The sequence below is a fragment of the Halyomorpha halys genome, unplaced genomic scaffold (genome assembly GCF_000696795.3).
Source record: "Halyomorpha halys isolate HHAL.00 unplaced genomic scaffold, Hhal_1.1 Scaffold766.1, whole genome shotgun sequence".
NCBI lineage: Eukaryota > Metazoa > Arthropoda > Insecta > Hemiptera > Pentatomidae > Halyomorpha > Halyomorpha halys.
The window spans coordinates 308727-322600 of record NW_027111507.1 but is presented as its reverse complement, the minus strand read 5'-3'; the positions used below and the strand labels follow the sequence as shown (position 1 = coordinate 322600).

Here is a 13874-nt window from a genome sequence, read left to right as displayed (position 1 = left end):
AAAATAATAATTCTAATAAATAAAATAATTTAATGAATAAATAAGTCAAAACACACAAATCGACAGGTCCGCATATTAAAGCAAATAAATAAAACAATAGATCATCTCCGAGCTAATTCCCATGCAGGTGATGGTGTATGATCCCCAGGAAGTCCAAAATAATATTTTCTGCTAAGATCGCAATATCCCCGATGCTAACACCTAGGCCTTCTAAGAAGCTGCTTGTTCTATCTGGTATTGTTCCGCGAGATCCAAACCAGAGGCCTCTCACGGTGAACTCTCTCTCTCCGAAGGCCTCGTGGAATTTTTCCTTAAGGAAAGGGACGCATTTTTCATTTATTTTCTTTTTTTCCCTTTCTACTCCACCTTCCTGTTCAAGGTCATTACTTTCAAATCTTACCGTCGGATCCAAGACCAGAGCCGTGTCTCCGACTTTTGCAAATGCGACAATATCGGCGTATCTTACGGATCCGTCGGTGTCAATACAATAGACCTCCTTGAAGCAGGTGAAGTCTAATCTTTCAAGGAACTTCATCAACTCTTCTGTTGATTGACCCTGTGGTGCCGACGTGTTATAAGGAGGGAGTTGTTGGGGCATTTTCCCAGCACATGAGCTGGTGTTTCAGACTGCCGCATTTGCGACAGAGGGACCCAACTTCTCTTTGGTGTCCACTGGCTCCTTGTACTCCACGCTGGGGTGCGTAGTTGATGTTATATTTCAGGGCGTTCGCCTATTCTGTCCCCGAGAGTACCTACTTGTCACATACATATCTATTTGCTTTCGGGGTCCCTTTGAAATGGCGAACACCAATACCCTGCCATCTGCAACTGGCCCATTCTTCGAAAGCATTCTCACGCAACGACTGTCGTAGAGCTCTCACACTTTGGTTGCCCCTATCCACCCCAAGTCTATCAGCACATACCGCGATTTCGGCTTCGTAACTGAATATAGACTGGAATAGGTCATCCGGAACATTCGACAGTCGCTGGGCAATGGACCAATGCTGTAGTGGAGCTTCCCATTGACAGTGGATCAGACCCAGTCCTCGATACCTCCTGGGTGCGTACAGCATCGCCGACAGAGTGTTAGCGGGGAGCCCAATGATGGCCTTGATACTCCTGCGGATATTGGTATCAATACCCTCCAATATCGCAGGACGTGTCTTTGTAAGGGGAGCAGGCTGGAGAGGGTAAACAAGGCCCGGGAACAAGTATTGTTTGACAACGTTGATCTTTTGTTCCGGTTTGAGGAGGCATGAGCTCACCAACTTATCCAGGTTATTATTTAAATAATTAAAGTTAACTTTGCCACCACCTCTTCTCCAAATACTAGCTCTCCTGAGAATGTACATCTAAGATATTTGACGGTGTCCTTAGCTTTTGCCGTTTGGATGACCTCTGTATTCTCAAGGGAGAGCTTAGTTGAGAGCAGCTCTCCTTTGTCCAATGTGATACCCACACTTTTCTTTCCATTAATTGCCAAACCAATCTCCAAGCGAGCAGCCTCTGGACACTATTTATTATTCTTTTCGCAGAACCCCTGTCGCGCGCCGTTACAGCCTGATCGTTCGCAAACCCTGTGAGGACCACGCTTTCTTGGTCACATTTTAGGTCATATCCAAACTTATTGGCAAGCTCCTGATCACAGAGCTCGCGGTACAAATGATCGATTGTTAGGTTGAACAGCGAAGGCGACAAGGGCCCTCCCTGAGGCACCCCTAGCAAGACACTGATGTTGAAGACGCTAGTCGAGTGTATTCCAATACTGATCTTTATCTTATTTGTGGTTAGGAGAGCCGCAACTCATAGTGTAAATTGACTGTTAGAATTAGAAGTTTCAATTTAATGTGAAGAATTGACAAAATAGGTAATTAGACCTAAGCTAAAGATTGCTTATTAATAAATTCATATGATTCCCTAATGTTTTAATGTCTCATAGGATAATTTTGGACTGAATTATTGACCCGGGCAGAATAGCTTGCATAAAGTTTTTTTTTTTAAATTGATGTGGTTCTAAATTTTTATTTAAGGTGTGATAATTTATAATTAATATAACATTAGTTGTATGTTTAAAATTGTAAAAAATCATATGTGTATTAAAAGTTGTTTTGTGATAGATTTCCCTTGAGGATGACTGATTTGGTCGAAACGTTGGACTTATAAAGAAATATGAATTGTTTTGAGATTTAAATGGGAGGAAAATTATTAATTTAAACACTAAATTATATTTTTAAATTAGAATCTGATGTACTGATTGATATCGTCAGTAAGGAATGGGGTGGTTTGGCCCTTCCTAGAACATTACATATGTTCTGGGACATTTGTAACTGATCCAATTTCCGGTCTTCAGGAGCAATGAATTTTGACATGTTGAATCGAAATGTGGAAAGAAAAAGAAGAAATATCGGAGAGAAGTAACGGATCCTAATTTCAAATCTTAAATTCTTTCAGCTTTAATAAAAGTGAAAATGAAGGTTGTTTTTTTTTTGAAAATCGTAATGGCGGTAAGTCGGGTAATCAATACTTTCAAGAGAAGAAAGATCGGATTTAGAATGTTTCGATGAGGACTACCTATGGGAACGCACCCTAAAAATGTACTATTTTAGAGACAAAACACGGGCCTGCTCTAATTCTAGACATTTATGCACAATCTAGATCTGTATTGGATTTATTTATTATTGGAAGTTAACACATTAAATATTAGTCTATAACAATCTTTTGTCATTATACAATATTTAATATCAACTAGAACTGATAAACTAGCTTTATTCACCTTTCCGGGTTTTCCCACGCTGTAATCGCAAATTTGTAAAAAGGTGATGCTTGGTTGAACTGCACTGTATTTAATACTGAATGGGATTTCGTTCACATATCCAAAAGCTACTCTTTTTGGTTCCTGAAATAAATATAAAATATAAAAACATACCTTCCTCAATTGGAAACAAAGTCTTATTATAATAAAGAAATATAAAGAGGGATTGTGAATTTCGAAAAGGGTTCATTTCCGAAAATTAAATGAATAAATATCTCAATCAAAATGAACTCATGTGAGGTTATTTTTTTTCTAAAATACCGACCGTTGTGATAACTATGTTGACGAGAAAAATCAGGTAACCATGACACGTGAAATGCAGTCGGGCGACATTTTGTATTTGAAGAGACACAACAGCTTTCAGCACCAAACAAGGCAACAGTTTGTAGTCTCGTCATAGTGAGAATGTCATCCAGCTTGTATTTTACATGTTCTTGTTTACCCTATTACTCTCGTCTAATGGAACGTACTATGTGTATATATATATATATATATATTTACTTTTTTTAAAATGTTACAAACAATGTAACAAATTATATATATTCAAATATTTTGTACTGTAAACATATAATATATGTGGTATGTCTCATGGCATGGAACATGTATAAAGGAAATAGACTATCTCTTTATGGGGTTACCATTAAGAGAGAAAACATATTTATTATTTATACAAGGACTTCAACTTAATCCTTTTTGAAGATTAAAATTCAATTACAAGCGAAAAAAAAAATATTTCTGGCTATACTGATAGGCCATCTAGGGACGTTCATGTTACATCTGATTTTTATACCAATATAATTAAAATACCGTCATAATTTAATTGGTGTTTTACCTGATGTTGGCGTATTACTGTAAGTTGGGTTATGGATGGAACCGTTGGGCTACCAAATTTCTTCCATATTTCTTTTGGATTCGGCAGTCTATTTTCAAGTTTATACAAAGCATAACGAGCTGATAAAAAACTCAAATTAAAGAAATTCTTTCAGGATTATAAAAAAGTAAGTTTAAGTTTTTACCATTCTTCCAATCTGGTAAAACCGTTACTAATTCCAATTCACATTCGGTGTCATTGAGTTCCATAGTATCACTCGAATAAACTATCATCACGTTCAGGCCGACTGCTTTGTTGTCATTATTGTAGTGGTTGGTTCGAGTTGCAATAATAGAAAACCTATAACAATTGGTACACCTATTATTACTTGCAAATTGTTATGAATTTTGTCAGTAAGTACTTAAGGGTAAAGTAGATTCTACAGGTATAAAGAAACATACTTATACATTTGAACCAGCCAACTAAATAGTTGAGATCTACTTTTGACTTTATCATTTTTAAGTATAATAAAGCTGTAGGAACCTTTGATGAGAGAGTCACGAGTGGGCCCGGATATAGACGTGACCATTTCTAATTAGAGTATGAAATGGCCTTCAAGAATTCGGGAACAGCCTTTCCAAAAATAGAGCTATTGGTAAGTACATGGATAAAGTTAACATAGAATGTATACAACATGGATCAGCATAAAATATCTTACAAAATCGACTGAAACAAAAGGTAAATTGCATAACAGCTTATGAATCCAAAAAAAAATACCACCAACTGAAAAGAACTGGGCGCAAAGCTATCACAGAAGTTTTAGGAAAAATAAAAGCTCTCAGGGATAGGAAAAGAATGGTGGAATTAGACATATTTTCGAAGAGTGTACTCACTATTTGCCAACAATAAACAGGATAGGACTGACCCCAAATTTATCCGAAACTCTCGCAGATGAGGAAGCTAAAATTGCACGAGTGTTTGAATTTTTAAAAGCACATCGCCTTCTTTATAATTATTTCTCTATTTTTTTTTATTTTTGTATTTTTTATTTATTTATTTATTTTATTTTATTCTATTTTTTTTTTACTTTTATCATCCCATAGGCGTTGATGACCAGAGGGTTTTAGGCCTTTAAGCAAAAAATCAACAACAGAATGGTGGAATGAAAAAAAAATAGCAATATATATAAAACTGTAAAGAAAAAATCTTAGCAATAAACAACTACTAAAACAGAAAGTGCATCCTCAGCTATAAATTTATGCATGACCAGAATCAAAAAGAGGCCTGAAAGTTACTAAAGCTGATCAAAAATAAAAAAAGAATCAAATTCTCTCAACCTTATTCTATAGAATGTTACCCTGTCATCCTATATATATAGAATTTATTTGGGCTACTAAACAATTTGTTGTGACCTGAATTTATAACTGAAATTAACACAGATACCGGAGCAGAAGATCTAGAGTTTGCTAAAGAAACGGAGGAAGAACTGAAACTGAGTTGGAACATGGAAGAACTGAGTTGAAAATGGAAGATTTTCTGGCTCAGAGAATATTCCTATTGAGCTGAATAACCATAGAGCCCGCGAACTTAAAGATTACCTTGCTGATCTTATAACAGTGCGTAAAAAATGAGGAAATATACCGGATGAATGGACAGACGACTACATAAAACGTTTTCAAAAAGGGAATGCTCAAATTACAAAGTTATTAACTACTTAATTACTGTTATCAGTAGCATTAGCCTCCTTCATGGACGGATATTAAGCTCTAGATTACTGTAAGATTGCTCTAAAACATCTGAAGACATGGCAGGCTTTTGGGGGAATAGGTCGTGTATTGCTAATAATTCATCCATCAAAAAGCTTATTTAATGGTTAGCAGAGTAAGGAAGCCTAAGAAGAATATCCTCAAACTCCAATTTTGTACAACCTATATGCTGAAGAAGTTATAAAAATGTGAAAGAGAAAATGTATATGAATGAGTATTAAGATAAGTAATAAATACCTTTACACTCATGACATATTTTCTTGCGAATAAGAAACAAATGATGATGAAGAACTTAGCTACATGATAAGGAATCTTTTAAACTACTTTTAAAAATTTTTTCAAGGGGACTCCCCTTTGCCCCAAGTTGGGAGAGGTGACAAGTCATTGTCGGTTCTATTTTCGACTTGGTGGTAACCACTGTTGTACACCCAGAGAGTTGTATGAAGAAGAAGACAGGGATGCCTCTTATGAACTTCTCGAAAATTCCTACAATGTATAACTGAGATATGACGTGAAATTTCAATACAAAGTTGGGTAAATAAGAGAGGCGCTTGTAGCTCAGAGTTCTGACTCGTCGCTTTAGCAACCTCGTAATTGTAGCGTCGTCGGTTCTATTCCGGCCTGGAAGGTTGGACTTTTATTTGCGGCTGGCCCCACGGAATTTAAACTTGAACCTCCCACCTTAGTTTGAATAGGTTGATTACCTGTAGATAATCCCTTCGTATGTAAGGGTAAAGAGTAAAGACGGAATATATCAGGCAATAAAAGGAAGGCACAACCTCAATGACAAGACAAACGATAATCGACTAAGGTTAATTTTCAATAAATGATTTGAGACAAGATCAGAAAAAAAAGAACAGAATTGTTTTTAACTATTTTGCTAACGTTACTGCTTGCTGACGTTAGGTACCTTATGCTAACCGCCTTTAGGTTCTTTGGTAGAGCATACACACTGGAATCTATAAGTAGATCCTGTATGTTTGTTTATCTGAAGTTTTAGAGGGTATTGTATGAAATAAAGAGTTTTAAAGTTACAATTACAGCTCATCACACAACATGATCTACTCCCCAATTGATACTGAATTCAGCCCAAAACTTATTTGGAAAATTACCAACTGAGCGCTATGATTGGGTCTCTTGCCTTAAATTGTTCAAGGGAATACAAGAGTCGACTATATAATGTAATCAAAAAGTAGTTCACCACACGAATGGTCTTAATGGGTAGATAGACGTAGCAAAAGCCGCTCTACAATTCATCTTCCAGAAACTAGTTTAAAGAATGGAACACAATACATCATTCATAGTTGACAATTATTGTCTAGTGTTGGACGGTTTTTTATAATTTTTTAGGCAAATATGGGCAAACCTTCTAGCACAATAATGATTCTAGAAATTCAAGACAAAATTAATGAATTCTATACTAGTCACTGCTTTTTTATTAATGTGAATATTCATAGTCACACCTCATAAAAGTTAAATAATTTTTTTTTATATTAACTTTTGAAATTACGCATACTTATCTTTAAATTATTCAAAAGTGTTAAGTTGAGAGTTGTTTACTTATTATCTGCTTGGAAGATGGTTTGGACCTCGTCTTCTCCTAACATCGATAGCAAACCCATGGCTGCGTAGACTGGCTTTTGGACAAAGTGAGCATTACCCTCCGCATCGGTGAACCTTTGAAGTAAAATAAAATAATGATAACAATAACAATGATAAACTGACCTTCTTTATGATCTTAAAAAATAATTAGAGAACAATCATTAGTTAACTGTTTGAAGAAGCATACAAAGCAACTGTTTTCTCAGAACCAGCATGTGGGTTAATTAAAGTCATTTATTGAGAAGTTAGAAGAGAAAGAATTCAATCAACAAATGAGTAAACATTTTGTATTGAATTAATTTGTATTCAGAAATGATTGCTGCCAACGGTACGCCTTCTGTTTCACGTTGGGCATTCAATTGGTGAAGTAAAGTATAACGAATTTCAAGGGTCTTAAAAAAAAAAATTAATATAGTGGGATTCATCGTGCAGTTTGTTATTCTGAGGTGTGAACGCCTAAAAATGTTTTATATTGAAGTTCATAAACTTATTTATTGACCTCTGTAAAACGAATTGTATGGAATTCAACCTCGTGAAAAGATTAACATGTGTTATATGAGAAATTATTAACACCTCGTAATGTAAATATGTACAGTACAACTGGAGTTTGAAAAAAAAGGCATATTAACTGACTACATGCCCCCTGTGAAAAATCTTTCGGACTTTCAACGAACCGGTCTAAACGAAATAAAATATTATTGTAATTTTTCGTAGTAAATTTTTGCTAGTAACTCATTTTATGACAAAAGTTATTTACAGTGTAAACCATCCTTAATGATCGTCTTATTCCAGGGCAAACTCCGGGGTAGTCTTTAGCGGATCGTAATCGTACTAAGCTGTTAATATTGAAGTTCTTCCTCTAACATTCATTGTCACACTAGACTGAAAAAACAGGAAACTGTACGTCGATTTCGACTATTACAGCACTTACTAGACAAACGGTCTAAACTTCCAACACATTACAAAAGACTGATCTACATGACTGTAATAAGGCCAATCTGGACATATGGAGTTGAGCTTTGGGGCTCCACTAAACCTTCGAATTCCTCTCGTATTCAATCCTTACAATCCAAAATCCTTCGTAAAATCCTCAATGCTCCTTACTTTGTCACAAATAAAATCATACATAAAGACTTTAATGTTCCCTATGTAACCGATCTAGCCCGAACCAGATATCACTCCTTCCATTATAAACTCTCTAACCACTCAAACTCCCTAGTTTCTAATCTTGCATCCTCTTCCATTCCGGACAATCCTCCGAGGCGCCTGAAAAGAAGATGGCCACGAGACCAGCTAATGTAAAATGTCATTAGAGTGCTACCAATGGGTAGTTTCGCTACACGCCTGTAACACTCCAGTATAGCTTAGATCAGATTTACTAAATGTATTATAATGTACAGTTGTAAATAGCAATAAATAAAGATTAAAAAAAAAACAAAAAACATTCATTGTATAACTCAAGAACTTCTTTTATTAACAATATTCATCCACTTTAAACCTGGCTATATGGTTGTCGATGATTCCTATTGTTAATCATGTTCTATAAAATTTATATGTTGATAAGAAGTTTGTATTTAAATTATATTAAATATAATAAAATATATACCTTGTCAATAGTGTCCTCTGATTGAAAAAATTTGGTGGAGTGTTGAGGAAACCATTATCATTGCTAATACTCTTTACTTTTAAGGTGCGCATAGATCTGTAGAGCGATATTGTCCTGCACACAGCTGCTGCGTACCGGACGTCTCCTCTCCAGTCCTCGTTACGCCACCAGCCTGAGAGTAGGTCCGTTTCGCTGGGTAAAAATTATTATTCAATTAAAATAAATTTTATCGATATAGGTCCAATACTCTTCGAAGGTCCAACGTTTCGACCAACCTGGCAATCATTAAGAAAAATCTTTGTTTTTGACCAGACAGTCCCCATCTTGTTTTTTAGGGGAGTAATGCCTGGATCAATTTAAAGTAATTTCAAGCAATTTCAGAAGGGGTTTGATTAAATATAAAAACGTAAGATTGAAAGTTCAGAATATATTGAGAGATAAGTTGAAATAGGTTGTAGAGAGAGGTTTAAGCCAAAGAATATATAGTTAGGAAGTTAAAGTGAATTTAGATTGTTGGAAAACGATATTGCTGCGATGAGACGGTTTGTGAGAGTGAGGGTCACCATTTTGTATTTAGTAGAAGATGAGATAAATGCTTCTTACTTGTGAGCTCCATATGGGATGGGTCACCTGATATGTGATCTGTGGTGCTGATGCTGATATGCTGATCTGCAGATCTGCAGACTGCGTGCCCCCAGTGCCACGCTCTGCTCCCTGCTTGCGTAGCTGGACATCTCTGGTCTAGTGCTAGTAACTGAGGGAGAACAGGCCAGAGGTCACTGTAAAGTCTACATGTTTAAACAGTCCAGGATTAGCACTCCAATCAGCTCTGGTTGGCCCTTTTCTTCATAAGTGGCGTCAATTTAGTAGTTAGGCGAGTAGTTTCCTTTGCCAATAGATGGCGCTCCTTGTCCTTGTAGCATAATTAAAGTGTCTCCCCCTTCTTATTCTCCTCAAAACCTAAAACCCTAGGCAAGTGGTCTGAACAATCTTATCTATAATTTCACTTCTGATATAATATAGTTTTATAATAATTTATATAATATTTACAACCTGTAAATTTGCTGTTAGTTATAAAATGGCATGATGCAAACATGTGCAGAATCTACCCATTGATAGAACTCCAATAGCATTTCTAGAGGAGGAGATCTCGAGGCCATCTTCTTTTTAGACACCTAGGAGGATTTTCAGGTAATGAAGGAGAAGCGAGGTTAGAAACAAATGGGTTTGGTTAGTTGGGAAGTTTATCAGAGGAGTGGTTCAGGCCAAACTGCAACTGTCAAAATTAACCAATATTTCTCATTTATTGAAATTTATTTATTAATTGATATTTACAACTGTATAAAAAATACAACAAGTAAATTTGATCATAATAACATAATGATAATGATATGATACTGCATCTAGAGAAACTACCCAGTAGTAAAACTCTAAAAACATTTTACAATAGAAGGTCACGAGGCGCCCATCTTGTTTTCAGGCGCCACGGAGGATTGCCAGCAATGGAAGAGGAAGCAAGGTTAGAAACTAGTGGGTTTGGGAGTTTATAATGGAAGGAATGATATCGGGTTCGGGCTAGATCTGTAACATAAGGAACATTTAGGTCTTTATGGATAGTTTTATTAGTAACAAAACAAGGAGCATTGAGGATTTTACGAAGGATTTTGGATTGTAAGGATTGGATACGAGAGGAATTCGAAGGTTTATTGGAGCCCAAAAGCTCAACTCCGTGTGTCCAGACGGGCCTTATTGTCATGTATATCAGTCTTTTGTAATGAGTTGGATGTTTAGACCCTTTGTATAGTAAGTGCTCTAATAGTCGGAATCTGCGTGCAGTTTCCTGTCTTTCCAGTCTTGTGTGAGGATTCCAGGTTAGTCGTTTGTCAAGGTGTAGTCCAAGATAACGAATCTGTTCTACAGGGGTAAGAGCCACATTATTAAAGTATACTGTAGAGCAGTCGGCAGGTTTACGACGAAGAGTAAATGGGATTTGTTGGGATTTATTTTTATCATCTAATTTCGACACCATTCTTCGAGGGTTGTGATATGGGACTGGAGAGTTTGGGATGCAATCAAAGGGGTATTACTAACTGTGAGCACACATGTGTCATCAGCATACGTGGTAAGGATAGTATTAGGAGTTGTTGGGATGTCAGCTGTATAGACGGTGTAGAGATGGGACCGAGGATACTATCTTGAGGAACACCAGGGGATTAAAAATAGTAGGATGAATAGGAACCATCTTTTTGAAATATAAATGCTTTTATTTGTAAATTATTTTACTCTACTGTCACTTACTTATCAACAACAACATTCTAGAGATTAGTACAAGATAATTTCCAATTAAAAATATTAATATTAAAAAATTGTTTACTACATTATATCAGACCTGGGCAGAATAGCCTGGAAAAAATGTGAGGCTGTGAAGTTATAGATAATATTGTCCTTGATGATTACCAGTTTGGACCTTTGAAGTAATTAATAAAGAGTGTTGGAACTATATGGATATAATTAATTTTAATTGAATAATAAAACCAGTCTCGAACAAGAAAATATATATAAAATAATAATTACTTAAAGAATCAAAAAGTCAAAAAATTCTGGTTCTGGAATTTAAACTTTTTCAGGGTATCAATCAACATAGATTTCAACTAAACGAAAAAAAAATTAAATAATATTTTCTGTTGTATATTGGATCGCAATAAAGTTGTAGGCACTTATCACTCAATAACAATATATAGTGTTCTTTTTATTTATTATTATTTTTTTTATAATTCCATATTTGACCTAATATTGATTCTATATTAAGAAAAATATTAGCCAACACATAGAAGAAGATATTATGTCAGGTATAAGAAAATCTCTTTTATACTATTTTATAAACAATTCAGTTTGTATTCAGATCTTGAGTCGCTATGATACAAATGATACAAAATGAAAGTAATCCAGCACTTGGTTGTTCAGAAAATCCAAAAGTCATGCGTTTTATAGCCTTCAAAAACCTATCTGATAATAATTTAATTATTTAATTTTGAACTATATTAATTCCTCAGAACATTTTGATTGGTGGAAGGAAGTCAGCAATTAAACAAATATAATTATTGTTTATAAAGTTTACTTATCAAGAAAACTAAAGACGTATTTATCGTTCAAAATATAAATTTGGATACTGAATAAGATCAATTAGTATGTTTAAATCAAAATAGACGTGTGTGTTCGTATATTTGTGCTGTGTGTGGCTCAAGAGTCACGAGTCCCCCAGCTTGCACTATGATGATTGCGTGTCGGCCGGTATCTTTGTAGGGCAGGTAACATAGATCAAAAAAGGGAGCATAGGATAATTAAATGTCGGAGAGCAGTAGTTAGTGTAAGTGAAATTTTTTAATCTATATGTAACTCATGGCGAACCAAACATGAACAACAAATATATACAACCTAACAAGGGTAGTAATAGTACGAGAGCCGGGAAGAAAAAAGGCAGTTATCTCACCCCAATTTTTGATTACTTAAATGAAAAATATGTATAGTTACTAGTCAAAACTGATGAGTCTGCCAAGTATAGGTAGGGGGAATAAAAAATGGCGGCTGTTTCAAAACCTTAAAAAACATTAATTTTCGGAGCTCTATATCATTAAAACTACCAACAACACTAAAAAATCTAAGAGAACATCATTTAAAGAAGAGTAAATTTTCTGAAATATAAGCCCTAAAAGAGCTATTTACGTCCAATAGTTCTCGAGATATAGCTTTTTAAAAAGTAACATTTCTTAAAAATGTACTGAAAGATTAGTAGTTAGTTAATTTATTTTGAGAAATCTATGTCTCAGGAACTATGTGATTTATAGATTTCTATTAGTACTCAAATTAAAGCTAGTTTAACGCACTATAAAGTAGTTTATGACCTTTACCTTCTTAGGAATAGTAGTTTTCATGATATTTCCTAAAATATATTGATTTAGAGTTGTTCGGATGATAAGTTTGATTTATGTAAAACATTATTTTAAAAACCATAGGATGTACAGATGTCTGTCAGCACACAAATTAAAGCTAGTTAAATTTAATATAACATAGTTTATAACAGATTAATTTTTATTAATATATTCTTGTTTGAGAGTGGTTTAGTTTATTTAAAAACAATATTTGATCCTTTTTCTCAACTTTATTCTTTTTTAAAAATTTTCCAAAGTTTCGACCACTTAGGTCATTTTCAAGGATACCTTTACTTTACAGAACCTTGTTTAAAGTTTGCAAATGTAAATGATTGAAAGAAAAGAGGTTAGTACAAATTTAAAATTTAGGTAAGAATTATACAGAAGAAATTATATGGGACAAAGGCAATTAGCCGGCATTTTTAAGAATTTTAAAAGTGACAACTTTAATTTTAAATGACAACAAAGTAAAGGTATCCTTGAAAATGACCTAAGTGGTCGAAACGTTGGAAGGTTTTTAAAAAAGAATAAAGTTGAGAAAAAGGATCAAATATTGTTTTTAAATAAAATAGTTTATAACGTTTATCTTTGTAGTTTTTATTAATTTTCAAACTGTTAATTTATAGTTGTTCTTATAAATTGTTTGATGTTTGAAAAAATATATCTCTAGACCCATCAGACGTACATATGTCTGCCAGCACTCCAAATAAAGTAAATTTATTTAACTTACTACAAAGTAGTTTATGACACTTATATTCGTTTATTATGATGGGGTAGTATTTTTTATGATATTCATATGAGTATAAATTTGTCCGAACAACTATAAATCAATTTATTTTAGCAAATATCATGAATACTACAATAACGATGAACGTCATGAACTACCTTATCATTAAACTAGCTTTAATTTGAGTGCTAACAGAGATTTGCACGTCAAATGGTTTTTGAGATATCGATTTTTTATAATAAATTCACTAAGTACTGATCTTTCAGTATGTCCTATACAACATTGTTATGAAATGTTGCTTTTTAAAAAGCTATATCTCGAGAATTATTTAACGTAAATAACTCTTTTTGGGTTCATATTTTAGCCAATTTGCTCATCTTTAAACGAAGTTCTCTTAGGTTTTCTCGTGTTGTTCCTACTTTTTAAGATATAGAGCTTCGAATGAAAAATTAAATTTTTTTATAGCTTTCAAACAGCCGCCAGTTTTTATTCCCCCTACCTACACTTGGCAGACTCATCAATTTTGACTAGTAATTATACATAGTTTTCATTAAAGTAATCAAAAATTGGGGTGAGATAACTGCCTTTTTTCTCCTCTTGAGCTCTTGTACTAATAGATGT

At 34.4% G+C, this 13874-nt stretch overlaps 1 protein-coding gene across 5 annotated transcripts in view; it reads right to left on the bottom strand.

The window, feature by feature from the left end:
- Idua (alpha-L-iduronidase) overlaps window positions 1–13874 on the bottom strand; it is a 69650-nt gene that overhangs the window by 2886 nt on the left and 52890 nt on the right. For 4 of the 5 annotated variants that reach the window (XM_067049550.1, XM_067049554.1, XM_067049551.1 and 1 more), the window contains 5 exons: window positions 8598–8789; window positions 6950–7066; window positions 3829–3983; window positions 3645–3763; window positions 2774–2896 (listed from right to left, as the gene is read on the bottom strand). In XM_067049550.1, the coding sequence (XP_066905651.1) occupies window positions 2774–2896; window positions 3645–3763; window positions 3829–3983; window positions 6950–7066; window positions 8598–8789 (706 nt within the window). The remainder of the gene's footprint in view (window positions 1–2773; window positions 2897–3644; window positions 3764–3828; window positions 3984–6949; window positions 7067–8597; window positions 8790–13874) is intronic. The other variant, XM_067049552.1, reaches the window with a different exon arrangement.